We start from the raw sequence: 23,785 nt of genomic DNA, 5'->3' as shown, positions 1-23,785 counted from the left end.
AAAAGTTTTTAAAAATGCACCCTGCTGGAGCCTAGAAATTTTTTATTTTAGGCCACGGGAGTACAGGCCCCAAAAATTAGGCATTCACCTGACATAAAATAACTTGTGATGATGTAGCTGGAGATACATTAGGCGGTCACTGGCTAAAAATTTTACTGTAGGCCAGTACTGGCCCCAAACATTTGGCATTTACCTGACAGAAAATAACTTGTGATGATGTAGCTGGAGAAACATTAGGCGGTCACTGGATACAAATTTTACTGTAGGCCACAGGAGTACAGGCCCCAAAAACTTTGGCATTTACCTGACAGAAAAGAACTTGTGATGATGTGGCGGGAGGTACATTAGTCGGTCACTGGATAAAAATTTTACTGTTGGCCAGTACAGGCCTCAAAAATTGGGCATTCACCTGACAGAAAAGAACTTGTGATGATGTGGCTGGAGATACATTAGGCGGTCACTGGATTCAAATTTTACTCTAGGCCATGGGAGTACAGGCCCCAAAAATTAGGCATTCACCTGACAGAAAAGAACTTGTGATGACGTGGTTGAGTTACATTAGGCGGTCACTGGATACAAATTTTACTGTAGGCCATTGGAGAAGAGGCCCCAAAAATTAGGCATTCACCTGACAGAAAAGAACTTGTGATGATGTGGCTGGAGGTACATTAGGCGGTCACTGGATACAAATTTTTCTTTAGGCCAGTACAGACCCCAAAAATTAGGCATTCACCTGACAGAAAAGAACTTGTGATGATGTGGCTAGAGGTACATTAGGTGGTCACTGGATACAAGGTTTACTGTAAGCCACTGGAGTGCAGGACCCAAAAATTTGGCATTCACTTGACAGAAAAGAAGTTGTGATGATGTGGCTGGAGGTACATTAGGCGGTCACTGGATACAAATTTTTCTGTAAGCCAGTACAGAGCCCAAAAATTAGGCATTTACATGACAGAAAATAACTTGTGATGATGTTGCTGGAGGAACATTAGGCAGTCACTGGATACAAATTTTACTGTAGGCCACGGGAGTACAGGCCCCAAAAATTAGGCATTCACCTTACAGAAAAGAACTTTTGATGAAGTGGCTGGAGGTACATTAGGCGTTTACTGGCTAAAAATTTTACTGTAGGCCAGTACAGGCCCCAAAAATTAGGCATTCATCTGACGGCCAGTGCAGGTCCCGAAAATTGGACATTCACCTGACAGAAAAGAACTTGTGATGATGTGGCTAGAGGTACATTAGGCGGTCACTGGATACAAGGTTTACTGTAAGCCACTGGAGTGCAGGACCCAAAAATTTGGCATTCACTTGACAGAAAAGAAGTTGTGGTGATGTGGCTGGAGGTACATTAGGCGGTCACTGGATACAAATTTTTCTGTAGGCCAGTACAGACCCCAAAAATTAGGCATTCACCTGACAGAAAAGAAGTTGTGATGATGTTGCTGGAGGTACATTAGGCGGTCACTGGATACAAATTTTTCTGTAGGCCAGTACAGACCCCAAAAATTAGCATTCACCTGACAGAAAAGAATTTGTGATGATGTTGCTGTAGGAACATTAGGCAGTCACTGGATACAAATTTTACTGTAGGCCACGGGAGTACAGGCCCCAAAAATTAGGCATTCACCTGACAGAAAATAACTTGTGATGAAGTGGCTGGAGGTACATTAGGCGGTCACTGGCTAAAAATTTTACTGTAGGGTAGTACAGGCAACAATAATTAGGCATTCACCTGACAGAAAAGAACTTGTGATAATGTGGCTGGAGGTACATTAGGTGGTCACTGGCTAAAAATTTTACTGTTGGCCAGTACAGGCCCCAAAAATTAGGCATTCACCTGACAGAATAGAACTTGTGATGATGTGGCTGGAGGTACATTAGGCGGTCACTGGATACAAATTTTACTGTTGGCCAGTACAGGTCCCAAAAATTAGGCATTCACCTGACAGAAAAGAACTTGTGATGATGTGGCTGGAGATACATTAGGCGGTCACTGGATACAAATTTTACTCTAGGCCACGGGAGTACAGGCCCCAAAAATTAGGCATTCATCTGACAGAAAAGAACTTGTGATGACGTGGCTGGAGGTACATTAGGCGGTCACTAGATACAAATTTTACTGTAGGCCAGTACAGGCCCCAAAAATTAGGCATTCACCTGACAGAAAAGAACTTGTGATGATGTTGCTGTAGGAACATTAGGCAGTCACTGGATACAAATTTTACTGTAGGCCACGGGAGTACAGGCCCCAAAAATAAGGCATTCACCTGACATAAAAGAACTTGTGATGATGTGGCTGGAGGTACATTAGGCGGTTGTGGATACCCTCTCTCTGCGTACCTGTGGCTGGAGGTACATTAGGCGGTCACTGGATACAAATTTTTCTTTAGGCGAGTACAGACTCCAAAAATTAGGCATTCACCTGACAGAAAAGAATTTGTAATGATGTTGCTGTAGGAACATTAGGCAGTCACTGGATACAAATTTTACTGTAGGCCACGGGAGTACAGGCCCCAAAAATTAGGCATTCACCTGACAGAAAAGAACTTGTGATGAAGTGGCTGGAGGTACATTAGGCGGTCACTGGCTAAAAATTTTTTACTGTAGGCTAGTACAGGCAACAATAATTAGTCATTCACCTGACAGAAAAGAACTTGTGATGATGTGGCTGGAGGTACATTAGGCGGTCACTGGATACAAATTTTACTGTAGGCCACGGAAGTACAGGTCCCAAAAATTAGGCATTCACCTGACAGAAAAGAACTTGTGATGATGTGGCTGGAGGTACATTAGGTGGTCACTGGCTATAAATTTTACTGTAGGCCAGTACAGGCCCCATAAATTAGGCATTCACCTGACAGAAAAGAACTTTTGATGAAGTGGCTGGAGGTACATTAGGCGGTCACTGGATACAAATTTTCCTGTAGGCCACTGGAGTGCAGGCCCAAAAAATTTGGCATTTACCTGACAGAAAAGAACTTGTGATGATGTGGCTAGAGGTACATTAGGCGGTTGTGGATACCCTCTCTCTGCGTACCTGTGGCTGGAGGTACATTAGGCGGTTGTGGATACAAATTTTACTGTAAGCCACTGGAGTAGAGGCCCAAAAAATTAGGCATTCACCTGACAGAAAATAACTTGTGATGATGTGGCTGGAGGTACATTAGGCGGTCACTGGATACAAGGTTTACTGTAAGCCACTCGAGTGCAGGACCCAAAAATTAGGCATTCACTTGACAGAAAAGAACTTGTGATGATGTTGCTGTAGGGACATTAGGCAGTTACTATATACAAATTTTACTGTAGGTCACGGGAGTACAGGCCCCAAAAATTAGGCATTCACCTGACAGAAAAGAACTTTTGATGAAGTGGCTGGAGGTACATTAGGCGGTCACTGGCTAAAAATTTTACTATAGGCTAGTACAGGCAACAATAATTAGGCATTCACCTGACAGAAAAGAACTTGTGAGGATGTGGCTGGAGGTACATTAGGCAGTCACTGGATACAAATTTTACTGTAGCCCACGGAAGTACAGGCCCCAAAAATTAGGCATTCACCTGACAGAAAAGAACTTGTGATGATGTGGCTGGAGATACATTAGGCGGTCACTGGATACAAATTTTACTCTAGGCCATGGGAGTACAGGCCCCCAAAATTAGGCATTCACCTTACAGAAAAGAACTTGTGATGATGTGGCTGGAGGTACATTAGGCGGTCACTGGATACAAATTTTACTGTTGGCCAGTACAGGCCCCAAAAATTAGGCATTCACCTTGTCAGAAATGAACTTGTGATGATGTGGCTGGAGATACATTAGGCGGTCACTGGATACAAATTTTACTGTAGGCTACAGGAGTACAGGCCCCAAAAACTTTGGCATTCACCTAACAGAAAATAACTTGTGATGATGTGGCGGGAGGTACATTAGGCGGTCACTGGATGAAAATTTTACTGTGGCCAGTACAGGCCCCAAAAATTGGGCATTCACCTGACAGAAAAAAACTTGTGATGATGTGGCTGGAGATACATAAGGCGGTCACTGGATTCAAATTTTACTCTAGGCCATGGGAGTACAGGCCCCAAAAATTAGGCATTCACCTGACAGAAAAGAACTTGTGATGACGTGGCTGGAGGTACATTAGGCGGTCACTGGATACAAATTTTACTGTAAACACCTAGAGTAGAGGCGCCAAAAATTAGGCATTCACCTGACAGAAAAAAACTTGTGATGATGTGGCTGGAGGTACATTAGGCGGTCACTGGATACAAATTTTTCTTTAGGCCAGTACAGACTCCAAAAATTAGGCATTCACCTGACAGAAAAGAATTTGTAATGATGTTGCTGTTGGAACATTAGGCAGTGACTGGATACAAATTTTACTGTAGGCCACGGGAGTACAGGCCCCAAAAATTAGGCATTCACCTGACAGAAAAGAACTTGTGATGAAGTGGCTGGAGGTACATTAGGCGGTCACTGGCTAAATTTTTTTTACTGTAGGCTAGTACAGGCAACAATAATTAGTCATTCACCTGACAGAAAAGAACTTGTGATGATGTGGCTGGAGGTACATTAGGCGGTCACTGGATACAAATTTTACTGTAGGCCACGGAAGTACAGGTCCCAAAAATTAGGCATTCACCTGACAGAAAAGAACTTGTGATGATGTGGCTGGAGGTACATTAGGTGGTCACTGGCTATAAACTTTACTGTAGGCCAGTACAGACCCCATAAATTAGGCATTCACCTGACAGAAAATAACTTTTGATGAAGTGGCTGGAGGTACATTAGGCGGTCACAATTTATTCGCTATATTGCTATAACTTTGTTTTTTAGAATATTCGTCATATTCGTCATATTCTAAAAAACGAAGTTATAGCAATATAGCGAATATTCGTAAAATACACATATAGACTGTAATTTAGCTAATATAGTGCTATAATCTTCTTTTTATAGTCTAATTTTTTTTGCCTCTTCTGAACTTCAGTTTTGGAAAAAATTTACACTATTAAAAAATAATACTATAGCACTATATTTTTGATCCTCCTCCTCCCCCAGCCACTATCCTCCTCCGACTCCTCTTCAGACTCCTGCTGACTTGTCTCAGATGGAGTAGCCCCCGCTGGGAATTCATTCAGCATTGCGATTTACTCATCTTCCAGCTCCTGCTCCTTGATGGCTTGATCAATGACACGACGCAATGCACGCTCCAGAAAGAAGGCATAAGGTACCATGTCACTGATGGCGCCCTGGCTGTGACTGACCAGTTTGGTGATCTCATCAAATGGCCGCAGAAGTCTGCATGCGTCACGCATGAGCAGCCACTGGCACGGTAAAAAGAAACCAAGCTCCCAAGAACCTGTCCTGCTGCAGAGTTTGTACAGATAGTTGTTAACGTCACTTTGCTGCTGGAGCAGCCTATCAAGCATATACAAGGTGGATTTCCAGCGCGTCGGGCTGTCACAAGTCAGACGTCTGACGGGCAGGAGGTGTCACCACTGAACGTCAGCAAGGCGAGCCATGGCGTGTAAGATCTCCTAAAATGGGCAGAGATTTTCCTGGCCTGCCGCAACATGTCCTGGACCCCGGGGTATTTGGCAACGAATCGCTGCACGACTAAGTTCAGGATGTGTGCCATGCACGGCACTTGTCATTTTGCCCTGTTTCCGCACACTCAGCAGATTGGCACTGTTGTCTTACACCACTTTACCAACTGTCAAATTGAGCAGGGTTAGCCACTAATCGGCCTGTGACCGCAGAGCTGAAAGAAGTGCAGGACCGGTGTGGCTCTTGGCTTCCAGGCACAACAGCCACAGCACAGCATGGCAACATCTCATCTGGCACATAAAATAGGTTCTGGGGAGCTTGGGGGGCGCAGCAGAAGAGGCGGTAGCAGTGGAAAAGGAGGAGTCAGCCAAGGAGGAGATAGAGGATGGAGTAGGAGGAGGAGGAGAAGAGGCAGGCCTGCATGCAATCCGTGGCGGTAACACCAAATCCACACGGGAGCCACGGGTTGCATTCTTGACGGCCGTCAGAAGGTTCACCCAGTGGGCAGTAAAAGTTATGTACCTTCCATGCCCGTGTTTGCTAGACCACATGTCTGTGGTCAGATGCATCTTGGCACCAACACTGTGTGCCAGAGATATATTCACTTTCCACTGAACGTGGCCATATAGCTCTGGGATATCCTTCTGGGAGAAATATTTCCTTCCGGGGGCCAATGGCCACAAATTTTCTAAAGGCCTCCGAATCCACCAGTTTATATGGCAGTAGTTGGCGGGCTAGAAGTTCCGACAAGCCAGAGGTCAGCCGTTAGGCAAGAGGGTTATCCGGCGTCCTCAACTTTTTACGCTCGAACATTTGGACCACGGAAGCCTGCCTTCTGCCAGATGAACGCGACAACGGCACGGTGGAAGGTGGAGTGGAGGACAAATGGGAGGAGAGAGGAGAAGGAGAAGAGGCAGGACGTGGAGCGCCAGGAGTGTGGCTTTGTGGGTTCTTACCACATTGCTCCCACTGGGCTCGGTGATGGGAGGCCAGGTGCCTTCTTAAGGCGGTCGTCCCTAGGTAAGTGTTGGGCTTACCGTGACTTATGCATTGACAGCACAAGCTGCAGATGGCAACACTATTGTCAGCAGCTGATTTGTTAAAAAAAGCCCACACTGCGGAGCCATGTGCCGGCGTCCTGGGAGCTCCAGAAATGACCGTACATCGTGGATGGCTCGCTCCAGATTCATTTTCAGTTTGCTTTTTGCCTCCTGTGCCCTGTGGGCTCTGCCTGCTTCTCCTCTTTCTCCTCCCTCTCTGCTGCTCCGTCTCTCCCTCTGAACTCCCCTCCTCTTCCTCTCTTGTGGGCACCCACGTGATGTCCATCGACACTTTCATCATCACCTTCACCACCACTGACATTTGAGATCTTGGAGTAGGCAGCAACAGCGGGGACCTCCCTCTTTGGGCTGATCTGGGTTCTGTCGTCAGACCGCTGGGTGGCGGCTGTTACTACCTCCTCTTCCTCATCCGATGTCAAGAATGGCTGCGCATAGGTAAGGTCTGGGAATTCTTCATGTGGAGGCACTATGGTGGTGGTGGTTTCTTTGGGGGTGCACACAGCAGAGAGTGAGGAGGGTGCAGTTCCAGAGGATGAGGAGGGTGCAGAAGCGGAAGGCTGAATGAGCCACTCAACCAACTCTGGTGCGTCATTTGAAGTAATCGCACGGTCCTTCTTCAACTTCCCACTTAGGCTCCAGCATGGTGCACTTGCCCGACCCCTACCACTCCTGCGAACGGTCTGCCTCTTCCTCTGCCTGTCATTTTCAAAATGACCCTGTGCCTAAGTCCCTAGAGAAGAGCAGCATTTGTGGAAGCAGGTATATCGCAGGCCTCAATCAATATTTGGTAGAAACAGGTATATAGAATCCCTTAATCAGTATTTTGTGGAAGCAGGTATATCATACCCCTTAATTAGTATTTTGTGGAAGCAGGTATCTCGCAGGCCTCACTCAATATTTGGTGGAGGCAGGTATATCAATCCCCTTAATCAGTATTTTATGGAAGAAGGTATATCACGCCCCTCAATCAGTTTTTTTTTGGGCAACAGGTATATCACACCCGTTGCAAATAGTTGTTCCAATAGCGCTTGTCCCTCTATATAGCTGCGGTATCGCAGCAGAACCGCACACAACTGCTGCACAATACAAATCCACTATATTATACTTTCTATGTTATAAAGTATATTATAAGTATATCACACCCCTCAGTATATCACACCTATTGATAGCACACCTATACCAGTCCTTAAATGGACTTTTGTGGCCTTAGCTAGAGTTTGGTGTTCCTAACAGCCTGTCCCTGCTCCACAAAGCAACCTCTCCCTACACTGGCAAAACACACAATGAAAAATGGCTGCCACGGGGGGGGGGAGTGTCCATGTGCTGAAACGTCTCAATTGGCTGTCCTGTCCCACCTGATGGATGTCTCATGGGTCAAAGTTCGATGCAATGCAAAAGAATATGGCGCCGGCAGACATCGCCATATGTTTGCATGTTCGGCGAATCGCGAACACGCAAAGTTCGCCGCAAAACGACAGCTGGGCGAACCGCAAGGCCATCTCTACTCCACATTAACTGCTCCAATTGCTCTGCTAGATACTTTTAAGGATGGCAGCTCAGGGGAAATGTCCTTTCTCAGGGACGTGTACTTTCTGCTGTAGCTCTGTCCCTGTAACTGCCACGGCTTCTAACAGAGCGTATGGCTGGTGGCAGTTAAAGATTTAAACAGAGCGTGTTCGATCAGCTTAGTGAGCTGGACAAAAAAAATAAGGAAAAGAGAAAGCAACAGGTGGCGCTATACAGATATATTCCATCGAATAGCTCACTGGCTATGCAAAATTTTTATTTACATGCAACTACAAAATTATTCAGATCCAGATGCTGGCTTGAAAAATTTAGAATTTATTTTGTAATACACCCCTTTAAGGTGACAACTCTAGTAGGCCTTCATTCTGTGTATGTTGAAGTCACCCAACAATGAGGTGACACTGTTGACAAGTTCAGACAGGGATCCACTGAATTTAGTTATCTTTGTGGGGCAAACAAATAATCTGGGAGACCTTTTGGGCACTGCTCAACTTCTCAGTCCACCCATGTCTAAAATTAATACAAATAAGTCACAGGGGCCTGATGGGATACACCCAAAGCTATTAAAAGAGCTTAGCGGTGTACTAGCAAAACCATTAACCGTTTTTATTTAACCAATCACTGGTAACAGGAGTCGTCCCAAAAGATTGGAAATTAGCAAATGTTGTGCCCATTTACAAGAAAGGTAGTAGATAGGAATCGGGCAACTATAGGCCAGTAAGCCTGACATCAATAGTGGGGAAATTAATGGAAACCATACTTAAGGAGAGGATTGTGGAACATCTAAAATCCCATGGATTGAAAGATGAAAAACAGCATGGGTTTACTTCAGGGAGATCATGTCAAACTAATCTTATTGATTTTTTTGATTGGGTGACTAAAATAATAGACGTCGGAGGTGCAGTAGACATCGCTTGTCTAGACTTTAGTAAGGCTTTTGATATTGTCCCACATAGAAGGCTTATCAATAAATTGCAGTCTTTGAGCTTGGACTCCCATGTTGTTGAATGGATTAAGCAGTGGCTGAGGGACAGACAACAGAGGGTTGTAGTCAATGGAGTATATTCAGACCATGGTCTTGTTACCAGTGGGGTACCTCAGGGATCTGTTCTGGGACCCATATTGTTTAATATCTTTATCAGCGAAATTGCAGAAGGCCTCGATGGTAAGGTATGTCTTTTTGCTGATGACACAAAGATTTGTAACAGGGTTGATGTTCCTGGAGGGATACACCAAATGGAAAAGGATTTAGGAAAACTAGAGGAATGGTCAAAAATCTGGCAACTAAAATTTAATGTTGATAAGTGCAAGATAATGCACCTGGGGCATAAAAACCCAAGAGCAGAATATAAAATCAGTGATAGAGTCCTAACCTCAGTATCTGAGGAAAGGGATATAGGGGTCATTATTTCAGAAGACTTAAATGTAGGCAGACAATGTCATAGAGCAGCAGGAAATGCTAGCAGAATGCTTGGGTGTATAGGGAGAGGCATTACCAGTAGAAAGAGGGAGGTGCTCATGCCGCTCTACAGAGCACTAGTGAGACCTCATTTGGAGTATTGTGCGCAGTACTGGAGACCATATCTCCAGAAGGATATTGATACTTTGGAGATAGTTCAGAGAAGAGCTACTAAACTAGTACATGGATTGCAGGATAAAACTTACCAGGAAAGATTAAAGGACCTTAAAGAGGACCTTTCATTACAATAAAAAATCTAAACTAAGTATGCTGACATAGAGAGCGGCGCCCAGGGATCTCCCTACACTTACTATTATCCCTGGGCGCCACTCCATTCTCCCGGTATAGGCTCCGGTATCTTCAGATTTTCGGCTCAACTGGGAGGAGCCTGCTCTTGTTCTCCTGGGCTTCTCCTTCTCCCAGGCTGGAGTGCTGGCCAATTGCAGCACTCAGCTCATAGCCTGGGAGAAAAAAAACTCTCAGGCTATGAGCCGAGCGCTGCGATTGGCCAACGCTACAGCCTGGGAGAAGTAGACGCCCAGGAGAACAAGAGCAGGCTCCTCCCAATTGAGCTGAAAATCTGAAGATACCGGGAGAACGGAGCGGCGCCCAGGGATAATAGTAAGTGCAGGGAGATCCCTGGGCGCCGCTCTCCATGTCTGTATACTTAATTTAGATTTTTTATCGTAAGGAAAGGTCCTCTTTAACATGTATAGCTTGGAAGAAAGACGAGACAGGGGGATATGACAGGGGATATGATAAAAACTTTTAAATACATAAAGGGAATCAACAAGGTAAAAGAGGAGAGAATATTTAAAAGAAGAAAAACTGCTACAAGAGGACATAATTTTAAATTAGAGGGGCAAAGGTTTAAAAGTAATATCAGGAAGTATTACTTTACTGAGAGAGTTGTAGATGCATGGAATAGCCTTCCTGCAGAAGTGGTAGCTGCAAATACAGTGAAGGAGTTTAAGCATGCATGGGATAGGCATAAGGCCATCCTTCATATAAGATAGGGCCAGGGGCTATTCATAGTATTCAGTATATTGGGCAGACTAGATGGGCCAAATGGTTCTTATCTGCCGACACATTCTATGTTTCTATGAGTGGACCCAGAGTGGATTTGCATGCTGAGGCAACCATATATGATCGAACATTATCCTTCGAGGGCAACTGTTTTTAGGAAAGGTTAATAAACTAAGGCCCCTTTCACACGGGCGAGTATTCCGCACGGATGCGATGCGTGAGGTGAACGCATTGCACCCGCACTGAATCCGGACCCATTCATTTCTATGGGGCTGTGCACATGAGCGGTGATTTTCACGCATCACTTGTGCGTTGCGTGAAAATCGCAGCATGCTCCTCTTTGTGCGTTTTTCACGTAACGCAGGCCCCATAGAAATGAATGGGGTTGCGTGAAAATCGCAAGCATCCACAAGCAAGTGTGGATGCAGTGCGATTTTCACGCACGGTTGCTAGGTGACGATCGGGATGGGGACCCGATCATTGTTATTTCCCCTTATAACATGGTTATAAGGGAAAATAATAGCATTCTGAATACAGAATGCATAGTACAATAGGGCTGGAGGGGTTACAAAAAAAAAATATATATTTAACTCACCTTAATCCACTTGTTCGCACAGCCGGCATCTTTTCTGTCTTCATCTGTGAGGAATAGGACCTTTGATGACGTCACTACGCTGGTGATGGATCATGTGATGGCCCATGTGATGAACGCAGTGACGTCATCAAAGGTCCTATTGCTCACAGATGAAGACAGAAGAGATGCTGGCTGCGCGAACAAGTGGATTAAGGTGAGTTAAATGATTTTTTTATTTTTTGTTAACTCCTCCAGCGCTATTGTACTATGCATTCTGTATTCAGAATGCTATTATTTTCCCTTATACCATGTTGAAAGGGGAAATAATACAATCTACACTACAACTAACCCAAACCTGAACTTCAGTGAAGAAGTTCGGGTCTGGGTACCACAGTTGGTTTTTTATCACGCGCGTGCAAAACACATTGCATCTGCGCGATAAAAACTGAACATCGGAACACAATCGCAGTCAAAACTGACTGCAATTGCGTACCTACTCGCGCAGGTTTGCCGCAATGCACCGGGACGCATCCGGACCTAATCCGGACATGCTCGTCTGCAAGGGGCCTAAGGATTTGAACAGTCAAAAGACATTTATAGAAAGTAATAGGATGTTATTTTGTAAAGTTTTTATTTTATTGTAGCTGTAGTCAGGTCGGACTGGGGTTCCTTTGGCCCACCAGAGGAAATTATTTGCGGGGCCCAAACCCCATATCATCAATAAAGTCTAATATATTTTAATTCAAAGAAATAAACCATAGCAGCAAGTTATTAGCCTCAAAGGGAGCCCCAAATGTTTTCTTTTTCTCTTGGCTCTTTGGGGCCCACTATAGTATCAGAGGCTGGGCCCATTGTCGGATCCTCTGGTACTCTGGTGGGCCAGTCCAACACTGGCTGTAGTAGTGCATGAACTTACGTTACAGTGTTGTAGTACACAATACCTATTTATATGGTCATGTTTATTAATGAAACATTTACTTTTTTTGTATATTTTAGGATTCAGGATTATCCACGTGGCTTGGTGATAAATTGACACCACTGCAGAGTATACCCCATGTAGCCATTGCATTGGTCTTGTGTTTGATGGTCGCTACATTTACTGAATGTACCAGTAATGTGGCCACAACAACACTTTTCTTACCCATCCTGGCCTCCATGGTAAGAGTTCTTCATCAAAATATTAAAAAGAACCTGACACTTTTATAACCTGATTATTAGGATGGCTATTTTAGCTAATGGCTGTCCTTGGATGGGCACATCAGTCAGTCCCCCCCAAAAGCTGGACACTGGTAGCCTATTTTTGTGATTTTCCATCAATGTCTTTGAAGAGACATTTGTTTTAACAATGGGCTGTATAGAAGCAGAATTTGTCCAGCTTCTTCTCTAGAGCACCCCCAGTCAGTACAGTACAGTAAAATAAAGATCTTGTATCCCAGAGAGCTACTTTCCCTAATGAAAATACATGATCGTTAATAGTGTGCTCTTAAATTGTGTCATTACCAGATTTATTGCATTTTTGTGTGCTAAAAGTGTATAGAAGACAAGCTCTCTTTATATGATCATTGTAAATGGTATGGCACTAATTGAAGGTCATTTAGAAAAACATTGTTATAGAACGTTTTTCTTATCTTTTTGTTCTTTCTCGTTTATCTTCAAGCCATAGTTGTCATATAGTGTAATGTATAACTTTTACAATCCAGAGTGACACATTGTGGGCATGAAATGCATGCGCAGCAGACAGTAAGTTACTGTGATGAGTGCAATGTGTGTCATGCTGACTTTAGAAACAGTCAGAAACAGAGGAGACATGGACGGGTGATTCACGATTGTATGGTAATTTAATAAAACACACATCAAGGCGATACACTTCTTACAAAATTGGAAGTGTCTTTAATACATAAAACATTCTGCAAAATAAAGTATTCCCTATACACTGGGCAGGGAATAGGACAGGTTAGTCTTGAGAAGATTATGGATTGATCTCTGGGAACTATTAGGGTAACCAGGCATTAAGGTATATTCGGTTTTATATGTCAGAACATGGTGACAGGTTCCCTTTAAATGGAGCAGCAGCACACATGCATGAGAACCACTTCATGCAAACTCTGGAATGAGGATTAGAACCCCCACTTCTAGTGATGGGATGTGGTCCTTCCAGCCATCATATATTTATCATCTACGCAGTGGGCAGCTATACATGGTTTTCCAGTAGGTCGGAGATAACATGTTTTACCCACATAGGTTTTCCCACACATTAAATTAAAGGCATACCACCGGGGTATTGTGTCATTTACTTATTGGTGAGTTATTTGATCTTTTGTAAAGCAATCTGGGCCCTTCACATATTTTCTTTGCATAGCGATATTGTCATGAAATTACAACCAAGACCCATTATATATCCCCTTCTTCCCCCAGGCAGCCCCTCTAAGATGAGCATCGGATCATTTCATGTTCTGATGCTCTCCCTTGCCCTGAGCTGAACCACGAAGGGCATTGCCTTTTCCATTAGATCCAGTGACGTACCGTGTCTCTGCTAGGCGGAGGCTTCCATCTAGCAGTGTTCCTGGTGACGTCACCGGCACTAATAGGTGGGCTTTAGTGCTGCCCTAGCCTGTAAAACCCCTTTAAGCTATAGGATCAGCTCAATGTAGTCGTGGGTGATTTAGCGTAGGAGTGTAAGCTTGTAAACTAAAAAGCCCATGCCCTGCCTTATTCAGAGCAGGGTAAGGGAGAGCATCGGAGCATTTGATGCTCCAATGCTCATATCAGAGGGGCTGCCTGGGTGAAGAACGGGATATGTCTGGGTTCAGCGCTGACACTGTTAGCACCTCATCATCCGGGAGGCATTTCAAACAAAAAGAATTGTACAAAATGGAAATTGTATGAACATGGATGAATAAAGACGACCTTCATACTGGATTCAGCAGATGTTCTTCTTTATGTGAATACTGATTGAAGGTGTAAATATCCTCAATTAATATTGCTGCAGCTTTTCACAATTCTCCATTATATTTCTGCGGCATTTTAAGTGGTATCCTATTTACACAAAAAAACTCATCTTCCTTTTTATCCTGTAGGCAAAGGCGATACATCTGAACCCCTTATACATAATGCTCCCATGCACTCTTTCTGCCTCGCTTGCATTTATGTTACCAGTGGCTACACCTCCTAACGCCATCGCTTTTTCATACGGGCAGCTCAGGGTAGTTGACATGGTACGTATCTCATGATTTGCACTGAACCTAAGGAATTAATAATACTAATCTTTATTTATATAGCACCAACATATTCTGCAGCGCTTTACAGTTCAGGGGTTCAGGTACAAACAGTCATAAATAACATAGCAACAGACAAGTCAATAATTGCAACAAGAGGAATGAGGGCCCTGCTCGCAAGAGCTTACAGTCTATGAGGAGATATGGGTGACCCAAAAGGTAGAAGTGCTTGTTTTGTATGGTTGTCCAGCCAGGGGTGGACATACCGCCTGTGCAGCTGGTTCAGCTGCACAGGGGCCCAGAGTGTGAGGGGGCCCAGCCTGGACGGCCCCACTGGGGAGATCGTGACTAACAAATGAGCTTTCTGAGTTGGCGGTAAGCTCCTCCCACTGTGCGATTGCACACAGTAGGGAAAGTAGCTGGCTGCAGTGGGGCCCCCTTCCTGAACTTCAGAGGGACTGAGAGATGATCTGCTGGTCAGGGGCTGAATAGCAGCGCTGATTCATAGGAGGGCTGGTAGATTTTAGTGTAATCAGCACTCCTGGTCAGTAAGGCTGGATCCATAAGGTCTGATTTTTAACAAATCGTGGCAAAAAAACACCACATTTTGCCGCAATTTTATCAAAAATTGGACCTTGTGGACCCAACCTTACTGACCAGGAGATGGAGAGCTGATTGGTCTACAAACTGTCACTCAAAAGCACTGACAGCCTCTCCTCCAATGAGCCAGCTCTGCTAGAAGGAAGGAAGGGCTGCTGCTGTGTTTAGACCAAGCCCTGCTACTGAGAGGGGGTGGAGCCTGAGCCTGCTACTGAGAGGGGGAGGAGCCTGAGCCTGCTACTGAGAGGGGGTGGAGCCTGGCTGAGGACACAAGAACCAGCAATACAGAGCCAGGAGGTGAGGAAGGGATCTATATGTAATGTAGGGTAAAAGAGTGCCAGCCCTGCATGTATGACAGTGTGTGTATGTGAGAGTGCCTGCATGTATGACAGTGTGTGTATTTGAGAGTGCCTGCATGTATGACAGTCTGTGTTTGTGAGAGTGCCTGCATGTATGACAGTGTGTGTATGTGAGAGTGCCTGCATGTATGACAGTCTGTGTATGTGAGAGTGCCTGCATGTATGACAGTGTGTGTATGTGAGAGTGCCTGCATGTATGACAGTCTGTGTATGTGAGAATGCCTGCATGTATGACAGTCTGTGTATGTGAGAGTGCCTGCATGTATGACAGTCTGTGTATGTGAGAGTGCCTGCATGTATGACAGTGTGTGCATGTGAGAGTGCCTGCATGTATGACAGTCTGTATATGTGAGAGTGCCTGCATGTATGACAGTCTGTGTATGTGAGAGTGCCTGCATGTATAACAGTCTGTGTATGTGGGAGTGCCTGCATGTATGACAGTGTGTGTATGTGAGAGTGCCTGCATGTATGAAAGTGTGTATGTGAGAGTGCCTGCATGTATGACAGTCTGTGTATGTGAGAGTGCCTGCATGTATGACAGTCTGTGTATGTGAGAGTGCCTGCATGTATGAAAGTGTGTATGTGAGAGTGACTGCATGTATGACAGTGTGTGTATGTGAGAGTGCCTGTATGTATGACAGTCTGTGTATGTGAGAGTGCCTGCATGTATGACAGTGTGTGTATGTGAGAGTGCCTGCATGTATGACAGTCTGTGTATGTGAGAGTGCCTGTGAGGATGTGTGAAAAAGACCCATTCATTTCAATGGGGCTACAAATGATGCAGACAGCACACTGCTTGTTGTCCGCATCCGTACTTCTGTTCCTCTGCCCTGCAAAAAAGATAGATACAGTACATGTCCTATTCTTGTCTGTAATTGTGGACAAGAATCTGCATTTTCTATCATAGGACGCACGCGTCTCCGTGTTTTGCGGATCCGCAATTTACGAACTGCAAAACACATATGGCCGTCTAAATGGTCTCTTAGGCTAGCATCACTATGCTACACCGCAACTAGTAAAGTAAATGGGGCCGTGACCCGACAGTCACAAAAAATCCAACCTGATGAATTTCTTGCGACTTTCTGATTGTGATTGTAAGAAACTTGGTCACAATGCTACCCCGTTCATTTTAACTCAATGCATTGCAGCATTGTGCTGCTGTGATCCTTGGTTGCACGACACATTGTTGGCCAAAAGCACCGTGCAGCCTTATATGCTCCCTGGTCTTCCAGGATTATGCACATATTGTATATGTTTATGTCTGTATGTTGGTTTGTGGAGGGGGGGGCAGGCACATTCTTTGCACAGGGGCCCTCTGCTGTCTGTGTCCGCCCCTGGGTCCAGCCATCTTGGGAGAATAGGGGAGCACATATAAAGCTGCATGAGCCGGTCAGTAGCCAATATAGGAAGTGCTTTTGGATGCAGTGGAGAGTTTGGTGGAGGATCAGGTTCAGGAAATGATAGATGGTCTATATATGGAGAGTGGTTAGATCAGGGGATGTGATAGGCCACTCTAACAAGATGTGTTTTGAAGGAGCACCTTAAACTGTGTATATTGTGGTTTACCCTAATTTCCTGAGGTACGGTATTCCAGAGAACTGGTGCATATTGGGAGAAGTCTTTTACCCGGAGTGAGAGGTTTGGATTATGGTGGAAGTAAGTCGTAAGTCATTGGCTGAACAGAGAGCACAAGTAGGGTGGTAGACAAAGATGAGGGAACAGATATAAGGGGGTGCAGCACTGTGGAGGGCTTTGTGGGTGAGGACAAGCAGTTTTAATTTGATCCTATACTGTATGGACAACCAGTGCAATGACTGGCACAGGGCGGAGGCATCGGAGTAACGGTTAGACAGATAAGTGATTCTGGCTGCTGCATTGAAAATAGATTGGAGAGTGGAGAGTCTGGTGAGTGGGAGGCCAAATAATAGTGAGTTACAATAATCGAGGCAGGAATGGATCAGGGCGACAATGAGAGTTTTTGTTGTTTCCATAGTGAGAAAGGGGCAGATTCTAGAAATGATTTTGAGACGCAGGCGGCATGAGCGGGCGAGAGACTGAATATAGGGCGCGAAGGAGAGATCAGTGTCAAACGTCACACTGAGACAGTGGGTGTGCTGCCTAGGAGTGATGATGGTGTCGCACACTGAGAGGGAGATCAGGTTTTGTTAGGTTAGTAGATGGAGAGAACACAAGAAGTTCAGTTTCCAAAAGATTCAGTTTTAGATTGAGAGAGGACATGATATTAGAGATGGCGGACAGTCAGTCACTGGTGTTCTGTAGAACAGCAGGGGTGATGTAGGGGGGTGAAGTATATAGTTGTGCGTCATCATCATAGAGATGGTACTGGAAACCAAATCTGCTGATGCTCTGTCCTATTGGGGCTGTGTAGAGAGAGGAACGGTCCTAGGACTGAACCCTGAGGAACCCCAACAGTGAGAGGGAGAGGAGAAGAAGTGGAGCCAGCGAATGATACACTGAAAGAGTGAGAGAGTAAGAGAGATATGAAGAAAACCAGGAGAGGGCAGTGTCCTTTAGGCTGATAGACTGGATCATGGTGAGTAGGGGATGGTGGTCTACAGTGTTGAAAGCTGCAGAGAGGTCAAGGGGAATGAGCAGAGAGTAGTCACCGTTGTGTTTTGCTGTCAGGAGGTCATTTGTCACTTTTGCAGTTTCTGTCGAATGTAGGTTGTGGAAACCAGATTGTAATTGTAATTGTAAATCAAGGAGTGAGTGAGCAGAGAGATAGCGTATGAGGCGAGAGTAGACCAAACTCTCCAGGAGCTTAGAGATTAAGGGAAAATTGGAGACTGGTCTGTAGTTAGTTGTGCAGGATGTGTCAAGAGTTTTTTTTATTTTTTGGAATGGAGTAACGATAGAGTGTTTGAAAGAGGAGGGGAAGATACCAGAAGAGAGAGAGAGAGATAGGTTGAAGATTTTTGTTAGGTGAGTCGTGACAGCCTGAGATAGAGAAACTGGAGTAGGTGTGAGGGAATGGGGTCAGAAGTAGATGTGGTAGGATGAGAAGAAGAGAGGAGCCTGGAGACTTCTTCTTCCATGACTGGGTCAAACGTGGACAGTGAGCGGGAGGAGATATGGGGGGAAGAGGATCAATAAAACTTAGGAGCTGGGAGCTGATTTCATGCCGGATGTTTTCTATTTTCTCTGTGAAGTAGGCAGCCAGGTCTTCAGCAGAGACGTCTGTGATGGGTGTCTGAACTTTAGGAATGAGGAGGGAGTGAAAAGTGTCAAAGAGTTTTTTTGGGTTGTTGGACAGTGAGGAGATGAGGGTGGTGAAGTGTGTTTGTTTGGCGAAGTGGAGGGCAAAGTTATAGGTTCTTAGCATGAATTTGTAATGGAGGAAGTTCTCTGGTGTATGAGTTTCTCTCCATACGTGTTCAGCACTCCTGGAGCAACGCTGGAGGAATCAAGTTTGCGGTGTAAGCCAAGGCTGCTTTGGTCTGTGTTTGGAGGTTCTGAGAGTAGGGGGCGCTACTTTGTCCTTTGTACTATGTCTGATCTGTCAGATCTAAACTACATTTATATTGACCATATGTTTGAGGTATTCAGCAAACATTTGTGACATTTACATGCCAGATCTGCAGAGTAGGTCTTAAAATAGGTACTGTCGTTGGAAAATTGCTGCTAATGACACTTGAATGCCTAGGAGGGATAACAGAAGAATGACACAATACAAGGTTCTAAGATATGATGTTCCAGAATTATTTCATGAGGAACATAATTGTTTATAAAAAAAGACCAGTCAGTGAGCTTTAAAGCGAACCTTTCACCTGGATTTCACTTAATAAACTATTACCAGTACCTTATAGATTATCCTCATTCTGTTTCAATGCATTCTTGTGCCGCTTTCCTGGGATGTATATTCATGAAAAAAAACGACTTATAAAGTCCTTGTCTCCAGCTCCTGAAGTCACGCTAGAAGTCAAGGGGGTAGCCCTTCCCTCACTCTGGGCTGTAACTCCCCTGCCCTAACCCCTCCTCTAAGTAGTGTAACTGACACCCGGCTCAGTCGCCGGGACCGCGCTTGTACAGGCGTCTATCGCGCGGACTCAAGCGTGATCCTGTAACTGAATCGCGCATGCGCCGTCCCCGATACCTGCCTGTCTTCTCTTCCTCACGCGCGATTCAGTTACAGGATCGCGCTTGAGTCCGACGACGCATGCGCCGCCTGTACAAGCGCGGTCCCGGCGACTGAGCCGGGTGTCAGTTACACTACTTAGAGGAGGGGTTAGGGCAGGGGAATTACAGCCCGGGGTGAGGGAAGGGCTACTCCCTTGACTTCTAGCGTGACTTCAGGAGCTGGAGACGAGGACTTTATAAGTCGTTTTTTTCATGAATATACATCCCAGGAAAGCGGCACAAGAATGCATTGAAACAGAATGAGGATAATCTATAAGGTACTGGTAATAGTTTATTAAGTGAAATCCAGGTGAAAGGTTCGCTTTAAAGTTACATATGTGCTAAATACGAATAAATGCTTTTTCTATATAGTTGGCAGATTGGTTTTGCTATGAATTTAGACACATGAAAGACACTATTATACTTCTATTATGATATGAGTTTTTCTTTCTATTTTCTCTGCAGGCAAAATCAGGATTTGTTCTGAATATCATAGGAGTTCTTGTTATCACGTTGGCCATTAACAGCTGGGGATTTTATATGTTTGACCTGGGTACGTTTCCTACTTGGGCAAACTCCACAGGAAAGCCTTAGAGATTTTGTACTTGGAGAGAACGCATTCACAGAGATGCATAAATGGATGTCTGTCTGGGATTCTTATTTGTTCCTCAAGGATCCTGCCATCCAAATTGGGACTGCTCAGGAGCCTGGACTGAAGTGGAAAGACACAAATTGCTGTGTCTAAAAACAAATTAGAAAAAGTCAAATGCCTTCCTCTGCAGAATTGTCCTCCTAACTCTGTAGGTATTTGGGAATATAAAGAAACAGACTGCAGCTGCAGACTGTGCTAGCCGTGGAAGAAGCCATGTCTTACACCAGATACCACTATGAAGCGCTATATAAGTGATACATTGTAGCAGCATTGTTCATGAATTTAACTTAAAATAAAATTGTACATTTTTACATCTCTGTTATTTTAGATTTAAAATAAACGCTGCCATTTTGCATGCCATAACTGCGCTGTATTCCACGCGAATAGAGATAAATGATTCGATTCTATATGAATCGAAATCATGACGAAGTTCCTCCCAAAAAGTTCCTCCCGCATGAATCACTCAAAATGGTAGCCACTAGATATGAGCAAATTTGAAAAAAATTCGATTCACCGGTTCGCCAATGTTTTGGGTTCGGCGAATTACATTAAAAAAATTCAATTTCCTGGCTGCAGAGAGCCTTTATAGTGGTAAAGAACACTGTGCCTTGCAATAACAAGCATAGTGAGTCTGCTTTAGTAGGGAAATAATACTGTGAGTCCGTATGACATGCAGATGACAGGCGTTGCACTTAGAATCACTGCACACTTCACTTATTTGGGCAGTCACGGGGCCAAAACTGACCAAATAAATCAAGCATGAACTCAGCCTTACAGGTGGTGGATGTTAGCACCAAGAAGAAGCTCACTTCTTTTACACCCTCGTCAGCTGATTCCACATAGCGGTCTACAGAACCTGTTCTATTAAATGCTTGTACAAATAGAGCCCCCCGACAGAGTGGAGAGGGTGTCATCAGTAAGTATGTTTTAATGTCACTGATTATTTTGCCCTTCCTCTCATCCGTCAGAACAATAACCCACAAAAAATGTTTCCTGTCTGTGGAGCATCCGCCTTCACTCGGTCAGAATTTGGTCAGTAATCCATCAGTATTGCTAATGCAAAAAAAAACAGGAGTAGATCCAAAACAGAGATGGCTCGTGAATGGAATAGTTGCATGTCTTCTGTGTTTTATACCCACTCCTGCTTTTGGCTACCAAATCATAAGCCAAATCTGATGGGACCATACAAGGCTTACAGCTGCTATACAGATAGGATCCGTTGTGCGTCTCATTTTTCCTTCCTTCTGACAGATCAGAAGACGGATTAAATAAATGATGATGTCAGCCAAGCCAAAAAAGCTAGATAGTGATACAGTCATTAAGTGGGGAGGGTGGAAACAGCATGAGCAGTCCACAGAGTGGCCCTATGACATAGTGGTGAGATGGAAGCAGCATGAGGAGACCACAGAGTGTCCCAATGACAGAGTATGTAGGTGGTGGCAGCATCAGGAGGCCACAGAGTGGCACAATGAAAGAGTCTGAAGGTGAAAGAAGCATGAGGAGGCCACAGAGTGGCACAATGACAGAGCCTGTAGGTGGCGGCAGTATCAGGAGGCTAAAAGTGGCACAATAATAGAGTGCGGTGTGCTAATACACGTCACAAAAGGCTTTACAAGAAAAACCTACACCGCTGAGCGGAAAATATATATTTTCTTTTTCCGCTAAAACATCCCACCAAAGCCTTTACTATAGATAAGTGCACCGCAGAGCGGTAAATTTATTTTTTATTTTTGCGCTAATACACGTCACAAAAGGCTTTACAAGAAATAACTACACCGCTGAGCGGCAAATATGTTTTTTCTTTTTCCGCTAAAACTCCCCATCAAAGCCTTTACTACATATAAGTGCACCGCAGAGCAGTAAATGTATTGTAAAATGTAAAATTTCTTTTTGCGCTAATACACGTCACAAAAGGCTTTACAAGATATAACTACTAGTGTTGATCGAGCACCAAAGTGCTCGGGTGCTCGAGTAGAACACTTTGGGATGCTCGGGTGCTCTACAGAGCACCAGAGCACAATGAAAATCACTGGGAGAACCAGAGCATTAAACCAGGAATCCTCTGCTCTAAAGAGGGGAGGATGTCTTTTTCACAGGAAAAGGTTAGAAATTGATGGAAACACCACTGAAATGGTTCGAGAACAGCATGAGGAGGATGTTTTGGACTCCCAGGTCACTGCTGGGAACAATGTTGTCCAAGTAGTACGCCACTTTTACAGACTGACAGCGCACAAAACCGAAGATAAAATCGATTTTAGAGAAAAAATTGTTAGGAAACATTCTTTCCTGTATATTTACTTGTATATAAAGTGCAAGAGCTGCCAAAATTTACAAGGAAGAGGCACTTCGATACAACCTGTATATCACATAAAGGAGGGCCTCATTCACATTGTGGTACAATTGTTCAGGTAGTGGGACTCCTACACTCATAAAGCCTATGCACTAAGTGAAAGGGCTGCCAAATCTTACACGGAACCGGCACTCCAATACACCCTTTATTACACATAAAGGAGGGCATCATACACACCCTTGAAAAATTATGATTGATGGCCTGCTGGTGACCCTCAAAAACATTAAGAGCAAGGGCTTGCTGGTGACCCTCTAAAACATTAGGGGCGAGCGCCTGCTGCTGATCTGACCATCTAAAACATTAGGGGTGAGGGTCTGCTGCAGAGCTGACCCTCTAAAACAGGGGTGGCCAACCCACATGCGACTCTTTACCGCTTAAAGTGCGGCTCTAGCGGTGGAGCTGGGAAGCAGCTGCGCGGCCTAATAGAGAACATGGCAGGCGATGCTCTCAGCGCGCACCATGTTCTCTTCACTAGCACAGTGGAGAAGAAGAGAGTCCCTCCCTTCCTCTCCACTGTGACGTGGCTGCCGCTGCCACCAATGGGGAGATAGCAGGGAGGAGAAGGGGAGCGGCTGTGGCCACTGCGCCACCAATGAATGTAATTAACACATTACTTCAAGTATAGGAGGCAGCTGGTGCTGGTGGCGGTATCACATACCCAGCACCCAGCCTCAATAACAGGGCATGTGATCCACTGAACCGCGGAAATTAACCCCTCAGGTGCCGCACCTGAGGGGTTAGATGCTGCAGTTCGGCGGATCGCATGCCCTGTTGTTGAGGCCGGGTATGTGATACCGCCTCCGCCACCCGCTGCCTGCCATACTTGAATTAATGTGTTAATTACATTCATTGGTGACACAGTGCACCCCCACCCCCCTAGTATTATAATTTCTAACCATTGGTGGCGCAGTGCCCCCCCCAAGTATTAGTATCATTGGTGCCAGTGGTCTCAGGGTCCCCTCAACACTCTTCATTGGTAGCAGTTCCGATTGAAGCCCCAGCAGTGTAATTGCTGGGCTCTAATCTGTTACCATGACAGCCAGGAAGCTACTGAAGCCCTGGCTGCCATGGTAAGCTCCCTGCTGCTGTGTGTACTGTGCACCGGGCAGCAGGGACATTGTGAAGTCCTATTCACCCTAATAGAGCTCTATTAGGGTGAATAGGACAAGAGTTCTAGCCCCTAAGGGGGCTAATAGTAAATACAAAGTTAATAAAAAAGTTAAAAAAATAAATAAAATACTGAAATTTTTAATTGCTCCCTTTCTCAATTTTACAT

The 23,785-nt window shown here is 44.8% G+C and overlaps 1 protein-coding gene across 1 annotated transcript in view; it reads left to right on the top strand.

The window, feature by feature from the left end:
* SLC13A2 (solute carrier family 13 member 2) overlaps window positions 1-20,457 on the top strand; it is a 91,048-nt gene extending 70,591 nt beyond the window's left edge. Inside the window, exons 10-12 of the mRNA XM_040421799.1 lie at window positions 12,193-12,354; window positions 14,274-14,411; window positions 19,973-20,457. Of these exons, the coding sequence (XP_040277733.1) occupies window positions 12,193-12,354; window positions 14,274-14,411; window positions 19,973-20,101 (429 nt within the window). The 3' untranslated portion in view covers window positions 20,102-20,457. The remainder of the gene's footprint in view (window positions 1-12,192; window positions 12,355-14,273; window positions 14,412-19,972) is intronic.
* Window positions 20,458-23,785: the final 3,328 nt, after the last annotated feature.

The sequence above is a fragment of the Bufo bufo genome, chromosome 3 (genome assembly GCF_905171765.1).
Source record: "Bufo bufo chromosome 3, aBufBuf1.1, whole genome shotgun sequence".
Taxonomy (NCBI): Eukaryota; Metazoa; Chordata; class Amphibia; order Anura; family Bufonidae; genus Bufo; species Bufo bufo.
The sequence above is the reverse complement of the archived record's forward strand: the minus strand, read 5'-3'. Positions and strand labels throughout refer to the sequence as shown.